At 39.9% G+C, this 20,852-nt stretch overlaps 1 protein-coding gene across 2 annotated transcripts; it reads right to left on the reverse strand.

Moving 5' to 3' along the window:
- Positions 1-2,043: 2,043 nt before the first annotated feature.
- On the reverse strand, positions 2,044-20,044 carry LOC117553438 (MICAL-like protein 1). 2 transcript variants are annotated; one of them, XM_034227360.1, is made up of 17 exons: positions 19,661-20,044; positions 17,866-17,914; positions 15,816-15,954; positions 15,039-15,238; positions 14,709-14,836; positions 14,116-14,429; positions 12,540-14,013; positions 11,795-11,961; positions 10,664-10,721; positions 10,095-10,222; positions 9,796-9,857; positions 8,330-8,453; positions 8,090-8,192; positions 6,391-6,464; positions 5,901-6,015; positions 5,192-5,238; positions 2,044-3,898 (listed from the first exon to the last, which is right to left on the reverse strand). In XM_034227360.1, exons 1-17 carry the CDS (start codon positions 19,801-19,803, stop codon positions 3,822-3,824), a joined length of 3,402 nt encoding a protein of 1,133 aa, XP_034083251.1. In that variant the 5' UTR covers positions 19,804-20,044; the 3' UTR covers positions 2,044-3,821. The 2 variants fall into 2 exon arrangements, with proteins under 2 accessions (XP_034083251.1, XP_034083250.1); XM_034227359.1 differs by having other exon boundaries at positions 12,540-14,429; positions 19,661-20,043.
- Between the last annotated feature and the right edge of the window lie 808 nt (positions 20,045-20,852).

A 20,852-nucleotide genomic window follows, 5' to 3' on the forward strand; every position in this document is an offset into this window, starting at 1 on the left:
ACTATAGAGATGCTGTGAGAAACCAATGTGAGTTTGGAAAATTGCACAATTTAAATCTATTCTAGTAGACCTCAACAATGGAATTATGACCAGTAGAAATGGCCATGACATGGGAACTTTAAGTAACAAATACAAAAGGAAGAAGAAGAAACTTTACTTGAGTTTACTTGAAGATACCTTAAAATCTGATGTGTTAAAAAGACCAAGCTGAACAATGGTAAAGGGATGAAGAGAAACTGTGCAGTGTGTCAAATCTTGAACACAGCTCCCTTTTAACTCTTAAAGGAGTGAGGAAAGGAACATAAAGGCGTTTAAAACAACAATACCAACAGTTTGAGTGTATGCTAATGATTCCTTTATTCCACTATAACATGGATTTAACAGATATGAGCTGTGAACGGGTGAATCACATTATGTCAGAACAGAGCGGAGCCTCACTTTAAACTGTTTAAAAACTCTGTGTGGATAATGTGTGAGGGCCCACTGTGTTATGTAAACACAACCTCAAAGGTATATTTACACTCGCACTGAAACCCCAGTCTCACACATTATACATGTTCCTCATTGAGTCGACTTTAAAGGCACTTTTTTCACCCCCAAGATAAACATGTTCCGAAGTTAAACGGAGACGTGATTGATTCAGACACACAGCGGCGCGGGAGGGAACATTTTATCATGGTTTTAGGAGGGAATCAACAAACACTTTCACACGTAACAACAGGAACAGATGCTGCCTTTACAGAGGGGAAGATTACACTCTTGTATTTTCACGCTAAAAGATTTTTTTTTTAAAACAACAACTATGAGCTAAAAGTCAATTTCCCTGCTCTTTTCTTGTCTTTGTATTTTTGCTTTTTGCTCCTGTGAATGGATGTTTCAGAGGGAAATTAATTATTCTTGTTTGCTTGTGTGTGTTTGACCTCGTCACTCGGAGCAGTGTGGTTGTGTCGCAGTAGATTAACACATGTTTTTACAGTTTTCTTCATCTGTACTCACTCCTGACCTGGAGCTCTTACAGGTAGAGGATACAAGAAGGCTGGACTGCTCAGTTTTTGGTAATAAAAAGTGGTGGTAATATTTAAAAACCCACTTTAAATCTTCCAAGAACAATCTGTTTTAAATGTGTGTCGGTCCAAAAGATAGATAGAAAAGATAGAAAATGAAATAAAACATGTTTCCTCTGCCATGAAACCAGTTTTCAATTCTTGAGGTGATTTTGGGGACTCAAAGCTGCAGCAGGGGGCATTTTAAATACGGAACAGGACCTCTCTACTAAATCCCTCATGAGAGAGAATAAGGGAGAGAAACAAACACTAACAAGACTGGCTTTTCTTGTCAGCAACCACACTCTATGATCAGCTTTGAACATATCCTGGCTATAAAAACATACTTTTTCTTGTCCCTGTGCCGACATCTGTCATTCATCTGTTATTTAATAAATGTATATTATGTAATAGTTCGTGTAACTGGATACATGTTCGTAAAAGCCTGCATGGTGGGACTGCATTGACTTTCTGCAGTAGTGTAATTAGAAGTAAAATCCGATGCGGAAAACTTTACTCCTGTAGAATATACATTTTAAAAGATGATATTCCTACATCTTTTATTCTGTGTCAGGGTTGGATCGTGTATGACTGTTTCTTTTAGGATATACAGACCAAAGATAAAAAGGGATTCCCGCTCTGTGTGAGCTCCAGAGACATGGGAAGTGTCATGCTGCCTCCTAGTGGTTTCACACCAAAAATGCATCTTCAAATCTACCAAATATATATAAAACATTACCTCAATAAAACCATCCTAATACAAACCATAATTCAGACTACAATACATATACGTGTGGAATAATAAGGCAAAATACAAATACCACTGCGTCTGAAGGTGAAAAGCATTTCATTAACGTGGTTTATTTATAAACATCCACCATTACAGTTATGTGCTTTTCTATTTCCGAGTTAAATAATAGAGGCCCCTAAACGCAACAAAAAAAAAAAGACATATTGTGTGTGTTGAATGATACAAAAACACGATCAATTAATAACGATATGTTTTTTAGTAGGTTTATTACAGTCATTTTTACAGGAAGTAAGTCCAGGCAGGTTTCTCCATTTAATAATCAATCTGGCGTTAGTACCATTTATACATATACGCGTTTATACACTATACAGAGATAAAGGGGAGTAAAAGGGACGAGAACATTAACATATATACAATCCTAATGTTGTTTAGTACCAACTAGTTAGAGCAGTTTGGTCACAACACAGACATTTGAAGTTTGATTCAGTGCCTCGAGCATAAACACAAATCCAGATCCAATATGGACCAACAGATCCAGTCAAAACATGCTTTTAGTTTGAAAACCTTTGAGTCACATGACACAAACCATTCATCCTTTTTCTCGAGACCGACTGTAAAAACACAAACTACATATTAAAGTACTGCTGAACACGAGTGGATAGGAAAAGAAAAAAACAAAGCCTGACGTCCGGTGACTTGGTTAGAACCATGTTTGAGTATGTTAACTCACTCATAAATGTGTAACTAAAACATATCAATACGTATACAGTGAAGAGAATAACTCGTAATTATTGTGATTGTTTTGTACATTCTTGAACGATAATTGACGCTGAATAGAAACCATAATATGTTGTGGACATTTGAAAATGATTAGTAATTAACTTTCATGATCTGCTGTTCCCAAAAGACCAGGATTGAAATGCTACGCTCATACTGTATGAGTGTATTTCTGCATAAGGGTTTTTATTTTTACTTTTAAGACATAAAAACTGATTATATATCTCCTCAATATAGGTTGCATTTATCTAAAGGCTGTAACAAGTTCAGCTAAAGAATGATTATTCCTTCTCTGATACTTAATATTCTGAAAATCATTGAAAATAATTCAGAGATAAGGGGAATAACGGCTTATTGCTTTCACTCCTGAACCACAAGTCTACGAGATGCTATTATACCAAGAAAGAATAGTCCTTGGCTCGGAGTACACTTGTTTTTGACCGAGATATAAAAATGTAAAGCTGTTTGACAGGAAAACGACAGAGAGCGGGACCTTTAAGATTAAATGTTAAAAGTTCAACATGTAATCGACTTAAAAGAGGTCAGACAGTGACCCTAAAGTTGTCTGAGTGCTTTGTTCTTTAACTCGTATTAGCATCCGTGTTACTGTATACACTGAGTACTGTACAAGCATCCTCTCAGCAAGTGGCGTGTGTGAGACGATAGAGGAAATGTGTGTGTGTGCATGTCTGTGAGTGAGAGAGCATTAAGTAGACAGATTAAGACGAGAAGGGTATTAAAATTAACAACTGGAGCGCTGAACCCAATCACAACACGGTTGGTGAGTCATTAACCCCTCAACGTCGTGTGTGTGTGTGTGTGTGTGTGTGTGTGTGTGTGTGTGTGTGTGTGTGTGTGTGTGTGTGTGTGTGTGTGTGTGTGTGTGTGTGTGTGTGTGTGTGTGTGTGTGTGTGTGTGTGTGTGTGTGTGTGTGTGTGTGTGTGTGTGTGTGTGTGTGTGTGTGTGTGTGTGTGTGTGTGTGTGTGTGTCACTGGCAGGCAGGAGCGATGTCAGATCTTGAGTGATGCAGTCGACAGAGGGAAGGGCATTTTTCTAAAAGCGCTTAAAATGACAGATCACACATACACTCAAAACGAGGACACACACACAGGTACACACACACACACACACACACACACACTATCAGTGTTATCCTATGAATCACAGGCTGAGTACGCTGACATTAAGACTACAACAAGAGCAGCAAACACACAACATCAGAGGGAGAGCTGCGGTGTGTTTGCAGAGCGTCATCCCTCCTTCTTACTCCCCCAACCGAACAGTTTGGTAATCGGAGACTTCTTCTTTGGTTTGTCTTTCTTGACGTCTGAGAGAGAAAGACAAAATGAGAGATGGGGAGGAAAGAGAGGAAGTTACAGAGGAGGGGAAGAGATGAGAGGAAGGTAGTGAAAAGATGACAGAGACAGACATAACAGGTTAGGTCTGGTTCCTTTACATCCGTTGTTTCTTTACTTGAAGACCATTAAAGTTCACAGTCACACAAATGATGAGGAATCTGATCCTATAAATGTGCTTTTCACAGTGAAATAGCTTAGATGTGCTATTCAATCTCTCCTGGTAAGGTATTTATATATTCTTGATGCTAATGAATCGTCACAAAATGTGAGTGAACGCGTGATAAAACAGGTTTAGTTCATCTTACACTCCTAAAAACCAACAACAACTTAAATGCAGTGAAATATCCTATCCCATATGTCATATAGGCCTAGTGTCATTCCTAGTGCTTAGTTCATTTGGTAACTAAGTTGAGTAACCGGTAAGTTCATAACAAATAATAACAACTTTTCCATTGACCGCAATGTAAAAAATCAAAATGTCCAACATTTGAGAAGCTGTCAACATTTAGTGTTTGGCATTTCTTCACCACTCATCACTTTAACAATAATAGATTTGTAATTCATTCACTAAATAATAGTTGAAGGCACTTCTATGAGGTTGAAAGAGTTGGAAAGAAGAAGGCCTTTAATGTGTATTCATTATATTGGATGAATATTAATAATGTTTGTTTACTTACTGGCCTGCCTCTTGTCAGTTGAGTATCAGTGGAGTAGCGTTTACCTCTTAGTGAGACAACGTGTGTGTAAACTCTCACGTGACTGAGTGGGAATGAACTGCGAAACTTGTGTGTTAACTTTCAGAATAAATTAAAATGAAATGGTGATTATTTAGCCCACGGACGGCGTTTAGTCGCTGCATCAGAACGACCTCTCGCTGAAGTTCAATACATCTCCTCAATTTCCCGCCCTGCTTTCACGGTCATGAATTGCAAATGAGGCCGGCGTTAACTTTATCCTGTCAGCGGGTCAAATTAACCGGCTGCTTCATCCATTTGTCTAATAGGAAGCGCCGCTGACGGAACGAGGGGGAGCGCTTTTGTTTGATGCTTTTTCCATTAGCAGTCATTAGATCCAATGAGATGAAAACATGGTCCGGTGGCAGCCTTAAAAACGCAGCAAATTCTCTCACACACACACACACACACACTGAGAATTCTATCTACTTCAATTACAAGTGATGGAAATCCTCAATTGGATAATTTATAAGTAAACTAAGCTGCGGGGACATGGAGGTTGTGGTAACTAATGAACAGAGCACTCACTGAAAGTCATCATCATCTTGTCGAGCTCTTCATCCTCCTCATCCTCCCTGAGAACACAACAAACAAAGATTAACAGCAGTTCAAACCTGTGTGAATATATCTGATTTATTCATTCATATATAATGTAATCTATGAGTACCTGGGCAGCGACATTTTTATTTTTTTGTTCAGTACTTGAGTAAATACTAAATATTACCTAAACAAGGACATGAAACTGATTATTTGTTATCAATCTAATTTGTTTGTTTTAATAAATAAAACCCTGAAAATTCACATCTATGTTAAAAAAAAGAAAGAAATCACAAGTTCTGATATTTAAGAAGCTGAAAACTGTACATGTTTGCCTCAAAGCGAACTTTAATGATTATAGATTTGGACATGATTCAATAAATAATACTTTTTGGCATTACTATGAGGTTAATGTGCTGATTCGTTCATTTGAAGAGTTTTACAGCTAAAAAGTGTAAGTGTATGAATAACTGCAGCAAGGTTTACATTATGAGCATTACAAAAACTCACCTCTTCAAAACTGGCTTTTAATGTGATTGTTGTTTTATTGCTCGATTTTAATGTGACTTTTACTATATTTATTTGTTTTCTTTTTGACTACCTCTGTAAAGCGCTTACAAAATAAATGTATTATTATTATTACATTCATTTCTAAGTTTCTCAGCACCACTCAGTCTCCTCTACTGTAGTTATTACCCACCTGAGTCTGTCCTCATCGAGACCCTCGATGATGGCGTTTCTGTCGTTGACGATCTCCACCAGTTTGGCCATCAGCTGCTCTTCTCTCTTCTTGTCCCGGGGAGTTTTCAGATGTTCTGCTCAAACACAAACACATTTCAATCACAGATGTTTGATACTGTTAGAGACATTTTTTGTGTTGATAATAAATGTATTATTTTCTAATAATCAGCTGTTATATAAGGAGGGGGTGGGAGGTCAAATTGTCTTCAGCAAGGAACGGGGAATCGGTCTTTGACCTCAAGTTACACTGATCGTTTCTGTCGGAAGAAGTCAATAAATCAGCCAAAAGAAGGCAAAGAAATCAGCGCCTACAGAGTTTTATTTGGACTGTTTTTAACGTGTGAGCCAAGAAGCGGAGCCCTGTTAATGTGGCACAGATTTAAATGAGCCACGACATAGTCAAAGACTTTCATGTGTTGTGTGTTACAGGTGTTTCCACAAAGGCTCACCTGGTTTCTCCATCAGTCTCCGCAGCTCCTGCTCCACGCTGGGCTGCTCCTCCTCCAGGTCCTGCGTTTTCCCACTACACATAAAAACAACATTTACAAGATAAGATAAGACTTTATTCATCCCGAAGGAAATTGTTGTGCCAGAGTAACAAAATACAATAAACACAGCAGAAAAAGAGCATTTAAACATCCACAGACAACATGAAACATCGAAACATAGATGGTCACACAATCAATGCAATCATTATTAGCAGTATTTAGTAGTTAGTAGTGCAAAAATTAAAACGTAGTGGCAGTTACGTAATTGCACGTTATCATAGCATTATTAATAATAATACTACTAATAATAATAATATAATATAATATTGCACATAGTTATATATATAGCAGCGAGTGTATTGCAATGATGTTAATTATATTAATATGTATATTGCACATAGTGTTGGTGTGGAAGTTCTCAGTGCCCTTTACTTAGGGGTGAAGAGTTAAAGAGTTTGATGGCCACTGGGAGGAAAGACCTCCTGTGGCGCTGTGTGGTGGTTATCGGTGATCTCAGTCTGTGGCTGAAAGTGCTCCGGTAGGAAACCAGTGTGGCATGCAGGGGGTGAGACCCGTGAGACACTGGTGAGACCCGTTGTCCAGAATGCCGAGGAGTTTCCTCATCATTCTCCCCTCCGACACCACTGCCAACAATTTCATCGTTGTACCTTTAATCCAAATGTATTTTTTATATGTCTACTCTATGCTATTTTTAGCTTGTTGTTATGTCTTTTACTGCATGGTAACTGTATTCTGTGTGATATCAATGTTCTGTGAAATGTCTATGTGAAGCACTTTGAGCTGCACTTATTGTATGAAAGGTGCTCTACAAATAACGAATATTTTTATATAAATTAAATTGTTTATTGTATGAAAGGTGCTCCACAAATAACGAATATTTTTATATAAATTAAATTGTTTATTGTATTTGTTGCTATCTTACAGTACGGAGTAGAATCAGCATTTATTTAAGGTCAGGTTTTTGGCCTCGACCAGAAGCATTACAAGCAAAAAAAGAACACCTAACATTTACCGGATACCCGAACATCAAAATGATCTAATCCTAACTACGTGATGGCGCCAAAACATTAGTTTCACGAGTCTAAAAAGGGAAGATATAATAAACACACACACATTAAAAGTCACTGTCTGTATTTTAATGCAAATCTGGAATAAGCATGAAATACATAAGATTTGTTGTGTTTACTATCAATTTTCCTTTAAAATGCCTTGGTAGGAGTAAAGGTTCAATACTAGTCATTTGAAAATAATTGGTGTGTGTGTGTGTGTGTGTGTGGTGTGTGTGTGTGTGTGTGTGTGTGTGTGTGTGTGTGTGTGTGTGTGTGTGTGTGTGTGTGTGTGTGTGTGTGTGTGTGTGTGTGTGTGTGTGTGTGTGTGTGTGTGTGGTGTGTGTGTGTGTGTGTGTGTGTGTGTGTGTGTGTGTGTGTGTGTGTGTGTGTGTGTGTGTGTGTGTGTGTGTGTGTGTGTGTGTGTGTGTGTGTGTGTGCTGATAACAGCATCCTGCTTCCTGACGTCCTGCTGTTGGAGGACACTGGGAATTCAAACTGTCAACCTTCTGGACACAAGTCTGTTTCACTAATCGCTCAATAGTGGCCTTTTCTAAGTGTGTGTGTGTGTGTGTGTGTGTGTGTGTACTCACATGTAAACCAGTTCTGACTCCCGGCGCATGGCCACCTGCTTGTTCCTGATCAAGTTGAACCACTCGATCATGAGCTCGTCACTGACTGCGTCATCTTCTCCATCTGACACACAAACACTCACAGTTAACCCCGTATACACTCCTTTTTCTGAAGCTGCTGTGTGTGTGTGTGTGTGTGTGTGTGTGCGTGTGTGTGTGTGTGTGTGTGTGTGTGTGTGTGTGTGTGTGTGTGTTTCTCACCTGCTTCGCTGCTGCGGAGCCTCAACTCCAGCTCCACTCCTCTCCCCTCCCACTCGTTCAGATTATCTTCGATGTCCTGCAGCTCCTTTATGATGTCCTCTTTCTGAATGTAGTCTGGTTTCTTCTACAGATGCAACAAACACATGTAAGTGAAGATGTGAACCATAACTTAGATCAAAAACTCATGTGACTATACAACCCAGTCTCACGGCATTCCGTGTTATAGTCACGAAATCAATTTCATCTATTGATTCGTGTTCACCAACACGATTTTCGCATTTTTTTAATGTCACACAGAACGATTTGAAAGCAATGTATTTCTATTGGTAGTATGTTTCGTGCCTGCACCACGTCTTTTTGTCCGGTCGGGTGTTGGAATACCAGAAGCTCAAGTGTCGTTCAAACAATATAAATGTTTTATATTGAGTAAAAAAACATTTTCTTACTCAATATCTTACCCTAACCCTATCCCTATTATTTAAAATTGTATAATGTCTGAGTTTTTTTGCCGTCCGCGAGGAAAATAAATGGCTCAGAGCCTCAGAATACTGAAATCTGTATTTTTTGTCATCTTTTTTCCCATCTAATGTGTTATTATTTGGTGCAGGCACGAAACATACTACCAATAGAAATACATTGCTTCTAAAATCGTTCTGTGTCAGAATATTGAAATCTGTATTTTTTTAAAACTGTTTTTCCTTCTAATTTGTTATTATTTACATTGCTTTTAAAATCGTTCTGTGTGACACGAAAAAAATGGCGAAATCTTGTTGGTGAACACGAATCAATAAATTAATTTCGTGACTATAACACGAAATGCCGTGAGACTGTGTTGGACTATATCTTAGTGATCCTAGAGCCTTTAAAATGACATCCTTACATAAGTAAAAGATAATCAGAATAGTACCAAATATACATGAATAAAGCAATAATTCATTGGAAAAGGGGGGTTCAAAAATTACTTTCTTCCAATTAGTTGGTTGAAAGCTTTTTTTTTACTTTTACTTACAATAAGTAGGTAATACAAATGATACCTAATTTATTTCACTCCTTTATTGACCTTTTACAAGCTAGCTTATATATGTAGGCTAACGTAAATTTATATTCCAGCTAGCTTTTAACTACACGTATTAGTTTTATTCTTAGGAGGGCTACATCTGTTGCTAGCTCCTTATTTATGACCATATACTCTAGTTTTTTACACACATTTAAACACTTCAATTATCTTTAGCAAGCTAACTTTATTAGCATCAGCTTGACGACTAAAATGCTTTAGCTACTGTTAGCCTACAATCGTTTTTACAGTGAAGCTACAGCAGTACTATTCATTATAGTACATTCAAGATGTACAGTCACTGTTTCAACAAGGTGTCAAATTCTAATGACTACATTTGACTGAACAAAAACAAGGGATTGCATTGAAAAGAATATGCTAACTTATAGGTAATAAGCTAACTTAAACTTACCTTGGGAATCATGGACTCAGGCTTGGTGCCATTTGTAGTTTGGCCTTTCCCATTCAGGAATCCTATAAAATTAGATAAAAGAAACGAATAATTTTAAAACAAAGAACAAAAGAGGGGGGAAACTTTAAGAGGTATGATTCCTTTTTGTCTTTGTGTCTTTTAGGAAGACGATTTGCAGCAGTTACATTGTCATGTCCATGTAGGACAAAATACTTGGGAATAAGATAAAACAAATATGTTGTTGTTGTTTTGTTGTTGTTGTTTCTTTGTCTAAAATCATATGTATGTTACCACATTACCCTTTTCTGCAGGTGGAGTGACAGAAATGCTGGTGGTGGACAAATGAGAGGAGGGAGATGAATCTGAAGTCTGAGGTTTTCCAGCTCCATTAGCCAAGGGTTGAGAGGGCTGTGAGGGAGCAGCAGGTCTGTGGGTGGAAGAATAAATAAACAGAAATTAATTTGTTTATCTGCTCCTAGAAGTAGTCTCCTTTCTGCAGGTTTGATTCATGAGAGTGGGAGGAAACGTCATCCGGGGGAAAGAAGCTGAGCACTGAGCATATGTCGCTCCACGGAGGACTCGAATCAGTGTTGACACCATTTGGGCTCGCATGCATGTGGCGGAAGAAAACAGGCCGAAAGCTACGACCACAAAATATGGCCGAGACATTTGGAGGAGCAGCAGGTTCAGGCTTCCTGCAGGAGGGGAAGGTCGGGAGGATGGAGGAGAGACAGGATCAAAGGATGGATGGATGGACAGGACATCAGGGGAGGAAAGAGATGGTGGTGTGTTGTGAGGCCACACACAAGCAGAGCAGGAACTGAGCCAGCAAGGGGAAGGATAAACAACAAACATATCTAAGTCTTACTTGGAGACGGGTTTGAGCTTCGACCTCCAGTCTGAAGGCGAGTCACTGTTTTCTGATGCTAATGAGAAAAAGGAAAACACAATCTTTAGTGTTTTTCATTTCCTGGTTCATTTCCTTCAGAGTCATATCCATTATGCAATGTCCTTTCCTATCTTTTATTGTTTTGGATGGATTTTCCACAAAAAGCAGGTTGTATTCAGGGTAAAAGGAAAGTAAAAGGTCCACATGAACTTAAAGCAAATTGTACCCTAAAACATAGTTTCACAAAAAGGAGCTCCTTTACGAAAGAAGGCTTAATTTAGGTCTCATTGAAACTCAATGCAATACAAATGAACATTTTCTGAAGAAGAAGCCATTAAAAATGATAATGGTTGATCAATGTTAGATTGAACCTTAATTCAAGGTCCACCTTGAGTGCATTTAGTTAACATACTATATTCAAAAATAGTATTTACGGACATAAACATAAGCTAGTCAGTCTCATTTCCTAGTAAAACATACTTTTCAGGGTTTTATTTATTAAAACAAACAAATTAGATTGATAACAAATAATCAGTTTCATGTCCTTGTTTAGGTCATATTTAGTATTTACTCAAGTACTGAACAAAAAAATAAAAATGTCGCTGCCCAGGTACTCATAGATTACATTATATATGAATAAATAAATCAGATATATTCACACAGGTTTGAACTGCTGTTAATCTTTGTTTGTTGTGTGTGTGTTCTCAGGGAGGATGATGAGGATGAAGAGCTCGACAAGATGATGATGACTTTCAGTGAGTGCTCTGTTCATTAGTTACCACAACCTCCATGTCACCGCAGCTTAGGTTGCTTATGAATTATCCAATTGAGGATTTCCATCACTTGTAATTGAAGTAGATAGAATTCTCTATGTGTGTGTGTGTGTGTGTGTGTGTGTGTGTGTGTGTGTGTGTGTGTGTGTGTGTGTGTGGTGTGTGTGTGTGTGTGTGTGTGTGTGTGTGTGTGTGTGTGTGTGTGTGTGTGTGTGGTGTGTGTGTGTGTGTGTGTGTGTGTGTGTGGTGTGTGTGTGTGTGTGTGTGTGTGTGTGTGTGTGTGTGTGTGTGTGTGTGTGTGTGTGTGTGTGTGTGTGTGTGTGTGTGTGTGTGTTACCAGAGGGTGATGCATTGCGGGGTTTTGAGGCAGGTCTCTCTGGGGTTCTGACGGGGCTCGGGTCTTTGGGGATCTGCAGGTCAGCGAGGATGGAGGGGTCGGCCTTCAGCCTCCGTCTCCCTCTCACAGGCTCCGGATCTTTCTTAGGAGTTTCCACCTGAGGAGGCCTGAGGAGAGGTGAAGAGCAATTAAAGGAAATTATATTTGTCACCAGTAGAGGTCAGGGTAAAGCAAGACAATATAAAGACTAGTCATAATTATTTTTGGTCAATATTGAGATCACTACTTTTTAACTTCACAATTTCACTTCAAAAACAAATGTAAAATAAAAATAAAAATATTGGAAATGAAAAACATTCTAAAATAAAAGTTCACCAATAAAGCATAACAAAAAAAACATTTTAAAGTGTGACATTTTAAAAACAATCATTAGATATATACATTTTTGGATGTATTATTATATTTAAAGTTCATGAAAAAGAAGGCTATGCTTCGTGTTGCTCCTTTAGTGAACTTCCACAACATGCTGAGAACTACTTAATGAGAACTACATAAATATTCAATATATAACAAAACATTTATTATTGTCATTTTTCTATATTCAACATATTCCAGTCAGTAACTCAGGGAAAACAGGTTGCTAAACGAAGTGTGTCACTATAATCTTGTTGTCGCATTTTGATTATCTTGTTTTCATTATCATCATAATTGAAAATAAATGTGTGTGTGTGGTTACATTACTTACTTGTCAGTTTTCTTCAGCGCTACATTGGTCCATGCTGGCTTACTGTTGTTGTTGTTGTTTTCCTCTGTTAGTTTTTTGGAGATGATGGCTGCTGCTGCTGCTGCTGCTGCTTTAGTCTTTGAATCTTCTCCTCCACTAACTGCTTTAGATTTCTCCTCTGTATCCCAGCTCACATTCGCCTTTTTACCCAAACCTCCAACATTCACCACCACGGTGACTGCCTGCGCTGCCGAGGCCTTCTCCTGCACCGTATCGCTCGCATTCGGCCCTTTGTTGATGACGATGCTGGTGGTTACAGTCTTTTTCTCTTCTTCTTTAGGAGGGCTATCTGATTTGAAGAAGTTGAGCTTGGACTTCAGCGTCTTTGCCGCCGTTGTGGATTTTCGAGGAGCAGCAACGGGCCTTGTGTTATCTGATGTTGTTGTGGTAATAGACGGTGTCGTGTTGCTAGACGGTGTTGTTGTGTTGATTGAGGTGGTTGTTTTGTTGCTAAACTGTGTCTTTGTGCTACTAGATGTTGATGTGTTGTTGCTAGACGGTGTCGTGTTAATAGACACTGTCGTTTCGTTGCTAGACGGTGTCGTTGAGAATATAGACGTTGTGGTTTTGTTCTTAGATGGTGTTTTTGCAAACATAGACGTGGTTGTTTTGTCGCTGGACGGTGTCTTTGTGTTGATAGACGTTGTCGTTTTGTCCGTAGGCGGTGTCGTTGTGAATATAGACGTGGTCGTTTTGTTGCTAGACGGTGTCGTGTTAATAGACACTGTCGTTTCGTTGCTAGACGGTGTCGTTGTGAATATAGACGTTGTCGTTTTGTTCTTAAATGGTGTTTTTGCAAATAAAGACGGGGTTGTTTTGTCCGTGGACGGTGTCTTTGTGTTGATAGACGTTGTCGTTTTGTCCGTAGGCGGTGTCGTTGTGAATATAGACGTTGTCGTTTTGTCCGTAGACGGTGTCTTGGTGTTGATAGACGTTGTCGTTTTGTCCGTAGACGGTGTCATTGTAACTGTAGACGTGGTAAATGTATTGCTAGACGGTGTCTTTGTGTTGATAGACGTTGTAGTTTTGTTCTCCGATGGTGTTGTTGTAAATATAGACGTGGTCGTTTTGCTGCTAGACGGTGTCTTTGTGTCTTTGTTCGTGGTCGTTGTGGCGAAGGTGGACACATTTGTAGTCCGTGAGGCCGCAGGTTTGGAGACAACAGGTGTCGGGGTCTCTTTAGCAGCAGAAGAGAGATTCAAAGCAGGCCGGGAAGGAGACGAAGAAGAGAAAGTGGTGGAGATGCTGGGAGGGGGGCTGGGTTTCTCCGTCAGCCACGATGGTCCCAATCTGGAGGGAGTATTAGTCGGAGGAGTTGGATTAGTTGTATGAGTTCGGTAGGTTGGAGCAGTTGAAGGAGTCTTATGAGTTTGGTAAGTTGGAGGAGTTGGATCAGCTGGAGTAGTTGTATGAGTTCGGTAAGATGGAGGAGTTGCAGGAGTTTGAGTTGGATTTGTTGTATGAGTTCGGTAAGATGGAGGAGTTGCAGGAGTTTGAGTTGGATTTGTTTTATGAGATCGGTAAGATGGAGGAGTTGAAGGAGTTGGAGGTGTTGCACTGGTTTGAGTTGGAGGACTTGAAGGAGTTTTGTGAGCTCGGTAAGATGGAGGACTTGAAGGAGTTTTGTGAGCTCGGTAAGATGGAGGAGTTGAAGGAGTTGTGTGAGCTCGGTAAGATGGAGGACTTGAAGGAGTTGTGTGAGCTCGGTAAGATGGAGGACTTGAAGGAGTTTGATGATTTGGAGGCGTTGGTTTGGTTTGGGCTGGTTCTAATAAAGCCGTGAATCTGGAAACAGGAGTGTTTGTGGGTAAACCTCTGAAAGGTGCAGTGGGGTTTGAAGGCGACATTGCCCTGAAACACAGAAAAAACATTGCATGTAATTTCTGGCCAATCAGAGTCCTTGTTGGTGCCATTTAGGGCTGCCCCTTCTTATTAGAGTAACTGGTGACAGACACATTTTTGTAATGCTTTATTCATGATTAATTACTTATTTCCAAGAAACCTAAACATCTCTGTTAAAAATAATATTCAAGTGATGCTTTTGATTGAATCTTTGTTGAGAAACTCCGTATTACAGATTGACAAAATCACATAAGTGTAAATAAGACTTGAATTAACATGGGTCCTTACTTTGCACAGTGCCTGTGATAGAGCTTCCCGTCCACTAGGTGTCGCTGCACCAGGTGAACATGCTGGTTGCAGGACGCACACTTGTTGCTTAAGGTGCTTGTCTGATGAGGTTTCTCCACCACAACATCCTGGAAGAAGGAGACAGAGGTTTCAAGAGGTGATGTTGTAACTTATCTGAGGCAATACGTTTTGTTTAGCTTTGCAGCAGCAGTTTCGTAGAGCTGCTCAAATGTGTATTTTGGGCCGTCTTGCATTAGTCTTACAACATGTGTACACTTTCTTGACACTCTTAGTAACGCTTGTCTACAATATTCAGGCAGCAGATGTTACCTTTGTGGTATTTCTGGTCTGTCTCGGGGAGGACGAGGGCCGTGTGACGTTGGCGGAGGGTGGAGGGCTGTTCTCTCTGGCCGGTTTGGAAGATGGAAACACCTTCGCCACCACCGGCTGGTTCTTCTTCCCTGATGGTTCGCCTGAGGGGCCGCCTGAGGGGCCGTCAGCCGGGCGCTTTATACCGGCCAAACCCCCGACTGCAGCAGGAACACAGAATAACAGAGACACACAGTTTGTACAAGTGTGCAATCACTTACTGGAGAACCACTTTGGAATAGTTGGAATGCTATGCCATTTTATTCATTAATGTATTATCATTTAGTATCTTATGTTTTCTTTTCCCGTTACATTGTCATTCTGTAATTGTCCTGAAAGAGGACAGAGGAGGCAGAAGGGATATTGGGATGAACCCCCGGAGTCCGGTGAGTCAGCAAGAAGGGAGCAAAGTTCATTCCTTAGACCCTGTATATTTCAAACTTTAATTTGGAGCAATTTTCCGAGCATTTATACGCTTCTAAAAATACAATTACTGCATAGGCTGCCCTCATATTTCCTCACTTGCCTATCCTCTGGATGCCTCCCCTCTCCTCACTTCCTCTGCAGGCATTTAATGAATTGGATATCAGGACCCACTTTCAAGTAAAGGGAATGAGGAAAGAGGACAGAGGAGTCGAGGAGGGATATTGGGCTGAACCCCTGGGGTCGGATGAGACAGAAAGACAAGAACAAATGGAACAAAGGCGGCGTCGGCCACACAGAGAAACTGATACTCACTGGGGGAGCGTCCATGGAAGAAGTTGTAGTACTGCGACACGTATGTGAGGATACTGAGGCGGTCAGGAACTTTAAGGGCCACCATGTCGTCTGCATCCAACAGCGCTGGAATTCCCAACTCCTCCGCGACCCTGAACGCCTGCAAATATCATCGACTTTATCCAACAAGAGGAAGCTCAGGGTGGATTTTAAGTATCTTGAGCGAGCGGCCAAAATGGAAATGGACTAATAAATCACATAAGAAGCAGATATCCTCTTGAGACTTCCTGTATCTAAACACACTTACTATCAGATATTCAAAGCATGTTTGTATTGTGAGTTCATGTTTGGGACTGTCAGTTTTCTAGATAATTTTCTCTTTCAGCTTTATTTGACCAGTCTTCTATAAGATCTTATTATTGGAAGATGTTGTCCAAAATCTGTGTGTTTTTACGCTAAAGAAAGCAAGAGTGCCAATATATGTTTGCCTATGTTTAATATGTTTTTTAAATATATTATTTTTACTGATTTGAGTGCCTGTCATTAGATGTTAGATGTGCATCCTGGATTTGGACGTGTATGATGAAGAAAGATAAAACATATTACTTATTATTAATCACAAAGTATATTCTTATGCCAACGGTTGCTTAAAATTGCAACAACATAAGAATTAAGAATGTGTTTTATTTCTTTGAGATTACATCTACATCTGCAAGTGCTAACAGAGAAAGCGAGTCAGGAATGTTTCCAAGCTAGATCCACATTCATTGATTCCATGGAAGCAGAAATAAACAACAAGTAGAGGCAAGTCGACGTGCAGCAGAGGCACGACTTAATCAGACGATCCAGAGAGCCACTGTTTACTCTGCAAAAGTCTTACAGCTCATTGTTGTTTTGATCTAAACAGTTTTTTCAGCTACAATCCTGACTTGTGACAAATAATGGCTGCTCATTTAGGCTTTATTCCATCTCACTTTGAAGAGCAGCCGCAGAGTTCAGAGTCCAGTAATAAATCTACAGGGAGAAACTGAAAGTAAGAATGCAATGAAGCCGCCAACGTCTAAGAGCACAGAATGAAACACTCTATATTTGGCCATGGATGCTCCTCGGATATGTTTGAACACTGACTGTTTTTGAAAGTTCCCTGTTACCTCAATGGTGCTCATGCAATATCAGAGTGAACAAGCAGGGCCAAATGTTGCAAGTAACAATTAGAGAGTGCTTTGTGATGGGATCACACCAGCCAAATCAAGACAGGGGTCGTAAAGTGTGTGTGTGTGGGGGGGGGGGGGGGTCTCGGGGCAATGGCACATTCCCTAATTCCAGCCTTTGGGACTCAACATACATTTTTATCTGGACTAAATATCTGTTTTCTGAATGCATCTTGTCGGATTGTGACGCCATTGAGATGAAACATTCTGACGTGCAGACTGACTCACAATCTGAAAGCAATAGCAGCAGGTAAGTCGTTTTTATAATAAATAGATTATAAAATAGCCTTTGAGGTTGATTTATTCTATCGTTAAGTCTATTAACCTGTATACATGCATTCAACAATTGTGTGCATATTTTCAAAGCCAAAGTATATCAAATCCGAAATCAATGTTTACGAGTTTGCAGTATTCGTCATTGCTTTTGTGGCACATTGCAGTATATCCATGCATGTTACCACCACATGATGATGTGAAATTGTTGGGAGGACTGTGTGTCGTCGCACTCAAGATAAACATCACCCCCACCTACTCGTAAACAAACAGCTCCATATCGCTAAAAGTGGATGAAAAGTCAACAGGGAACCTTAAAGTCGGAATGAAAACATCTAAAAATCATATTTAGGTGTTTCTTTTACATACTTTGTCTATCTGCATCTGCAAAGTTCTCCTGAATACATCAAACGTTTGTATTAGAAAGCCTCATTGGCATATTTAAACCTAATATTAGAGAAAACAGGTAATAAAAAGGATTATAACAGGGCCCCTTTAAAATGTAAATGTTTACCCTATCCACCTGCTGGGTTTCTCCTTACGAAATACATTGAAAGGTCAAAATGCAGAGTGTAAACATGTCTCACCAGTTTGTTGTTTTCATAAACATCCTCCTTATTCAGTGAATCAAAGTTTCTGCAACAGAAGAAGAAGGATAATATGTTACAAACACATGATTCGCTTCCTCATGTATTTGTTTACCATCAGTGTAGACATAAACATGTGTAATATAGGCATACACACCCCTCAGATAAACATATATATATATATATAACACTGACAGGGTGACTGATGACTTCTTTACACACGGCTGCGGTGACACATGATCTCATGTCAGTGTGTCATGCAGCTGAAACGTACATGAAGATCAGCCAGCAATCATAAAGGAGCGTGTCTAAATGCAGTAAACCGAAGCAAAGCCTTAAACCATGTAAACATGAAGTGTACCACGCTCATCTGGCTGTGAGGAAAACGTGGAGTGGAACAGCTGTGTGTCTTCTTCAAATGAAACGACTGTGTGTCCGTCCTAATGGCTCCTCTGGAACAAAACCAGGCAACTCCGTGTGAAACCGGACAAAGATTTACTCGAGTTGATAGGTCAAATGTTTGGAATATTTCAGCCAAAGCCTAATGTGGACATCTCTGGAAACATCTGTACAGCTGTCAAGTAATAAATAGTAACCAATAGTCCCCGGGGGAGGAATCCCTGTTTCAGAAGGTCCAGGGAAAACCCAGAGGAAATGTCAAACACTAAATGCCAAAGCTTCAAACTGAAAGGATGTTTAACACACAGACAATGTTATGAGATACCATACAACTTTTATTTTCAGTTTTGAGTGCACATGCAAAACAGAAACTATGAGTCGATGAACTTATTTGTCAATAGAAGGAACATCACATTCCCTGAACATTTAAAACACATGTGAAGCAAGAAATGCCAAACATACACCACTTCCTGCTTCTATTGTTGTATAATGAATATCTTTGGGTTTCACACTTGACTTAAACACATCAAGTGCTCTGGAAACTTGTGAAGGACGTTTTACCCTATTCTGACATTTCTTTTAACAAAGCTTAACAAAATAATAATCATCTTAATGAATCAACAGCAGCTATCAACCCTTAACTGAATGACACTTTATGAACAGCAGATGTGTGTGCTACTTTGATTCAAGAACAGCGGTGAGGTGTGTGCTACTTTGATTCAAGTATCAAACACATACAAAGATAGGTCAGGTCTGAATCAATATTCCTGTCAAGGCTGTGAATGCTGATTATTAAAAGTGTGTTTTTAATGTTGCATGTTCTTTCAGGCCTATAGCATTCAAGATATGTTATTGAAGCGAATAAGTATTTATGCTTGATTGACACAGATCAGACCACAACAATTAAGACACATGTCTTTCACAATAAGCACATTTCAGTGTTGAGTATTCAGAAGAGATCAGCCTGTACGGATTTCATTCTCACGACTTGTTGTTGTTTGAGTCTGACTGCATTCTTTATTATAAATACTAAGGAACAGGAAGAACCAGGATGAATTCAATGTTTGATCGCCTTTGTCAGGTAAGCTGTGAGGTCAAAATGAAATATCCTGTCCTGATGTTAAAACATGCAGACTTTACTCCCACTCTATGTGTCCCAGCTGATCTCCACAGCCCTCAGCTGAGCTCCTGCTCCTGTTTTCCCTACAGACCAATAAAGTGTGTTCCCTTTCATTAAAGAACTGCACAAACCTACAATAAAGCTGGAAAGTAAAACCAACGTCCCCCTTGTTCTCTAAACAGTTGTCAAACACCCTTCATTCAAACAGCACTAACCTGCTTGTTAAGGTGTGTTTTAGAAGAACTTCACCCATTAGTTTCCCTCTTTGTTACTCACATGAGATCGGGTCTGTGTTTGTGTATCAGGGCACAGAAAGCCATGCCGCTCCTGAAGGAGGTGGTCATGTTGGTGATGGTCACATCCCGGTATCCGTCGCACCGGACCCGGCACCACTGCTGCAGAGCCTTCACGGCCGACATCCCGGAGCTCAGAGGCGGACTGATCCGAGTTCGAGTGCAGCAGAGCGGCTGTAGATCTCCCGGAGCTCCCCCACTCGATCCTCCCTCCTTCCCTTCAACAACACACTGCTAAAAAGTTTCCACAGCAGCTTGGACACGCTGGATCCAGGAAATGACAGACGGAGAGCCAGGACTCTGTGTGAGTGTGTGTGTCAAAGTGTGAGTGTGTGGGAATCACCCTTTTGCGTCAGAGGAGAAACTGGATGTGACACCTGCGAAAGGTCGACAGTTACGCGGCATATGGGTGCAGTTCAGTCCGCTTTGTGTGTCTTCTTGTAACCCTCTGTGTGTGTGTGTGTTCATGCAGACTAATCACAGAGCCATAGATAAGACTTTGGAGAGAACATGAGTCCAATTTACTCAGAACATTTTAATTATTTCCACTAAAAAAAGTCTGTTCTTTTTATAAAACTTTTAAAAACGTTAACGTTAAATATTACTGTTTGGTTCATTTCATCTTTATACACAATGTTATAAACGCTGCTTCTGTTGGAAACTTTTTTTTTTTTATTATTACAATTTTTCTTTTTTTGTCCCTCTGGCACATTTAACTTGTGAATGGTGAACCACAAAGAATACCACAGCCTTTAAAGGAAAGAATACAAACCCACCCACCCACATGTAATTTGAGAGCAATTAAGTATGTATAGCTCCTTGAAAAAAGAAACCTCTCAGAAGCTAAACTAAGGTCTATATTTCCTCCAGTGTCCTGCTAAATAACCTCCAGAACAATAAGTTACCATGACATATGCTTACACTGTATTAAAGGGAACATGTCATAATGCATTTAATGATTTTAACAAGGAGCTATTTTGGTAAAAGTAGGAAGGTAAGTGAAACCAGTTAACCAGGTGTGGTTGTTTCTTGAGTGAGTCGTCCTGTCCTGTCCTGTCTGCGTTTCAGTCACCTGACACCTGCTCACGCTTTGTTCACAAACAGCAGCCGACAGCACCGTTTTCTTTTTGCTGAGTCAGTTTCAGATATTCTTTCTGTGCTTTGCTTCACTGTCG

Source organism: Gymnodraco acuticeps, unplaced genomic scaffold, assembly GCF_902827175.1.
Source record: "Gymnodraco acuticeps unplaced genomic scaffold, fGymAcu1.1, whole genome shotgun sequence".
NCBI classification, from domain to species: domain Eukaryota; kingdom Metazoa; phylum Chordata; class Actinopteri; order Perciformes; family Bathydraconidae; genus Gymnodraco; species Gymnodraco acuticeps.

Coding starts and splice junctions, on each gene's coding strand:
- LOC117553438 (XM_034227359.1), bottom strand. CDS start 19,803: ATGTCGGCCGTGAAGGCTCTGCAGCAGTGGTGCCGGGTCCGGTGCGAC. Junction 11,962..12,539: donor GCGCTGAAGAAAACTGACAA/GTAAGTAATGTA, acceptor ACCTCTCCTCAG/GCCTCCTCAGGTGGAAACTC. Junction 5,239..5,900: donor CTCGATGAGGACAGACTCAG/GTGGGTAATAAC, acceptor TTGTGTTCTCAG/GGAGGATGAGGAGGATGAAG.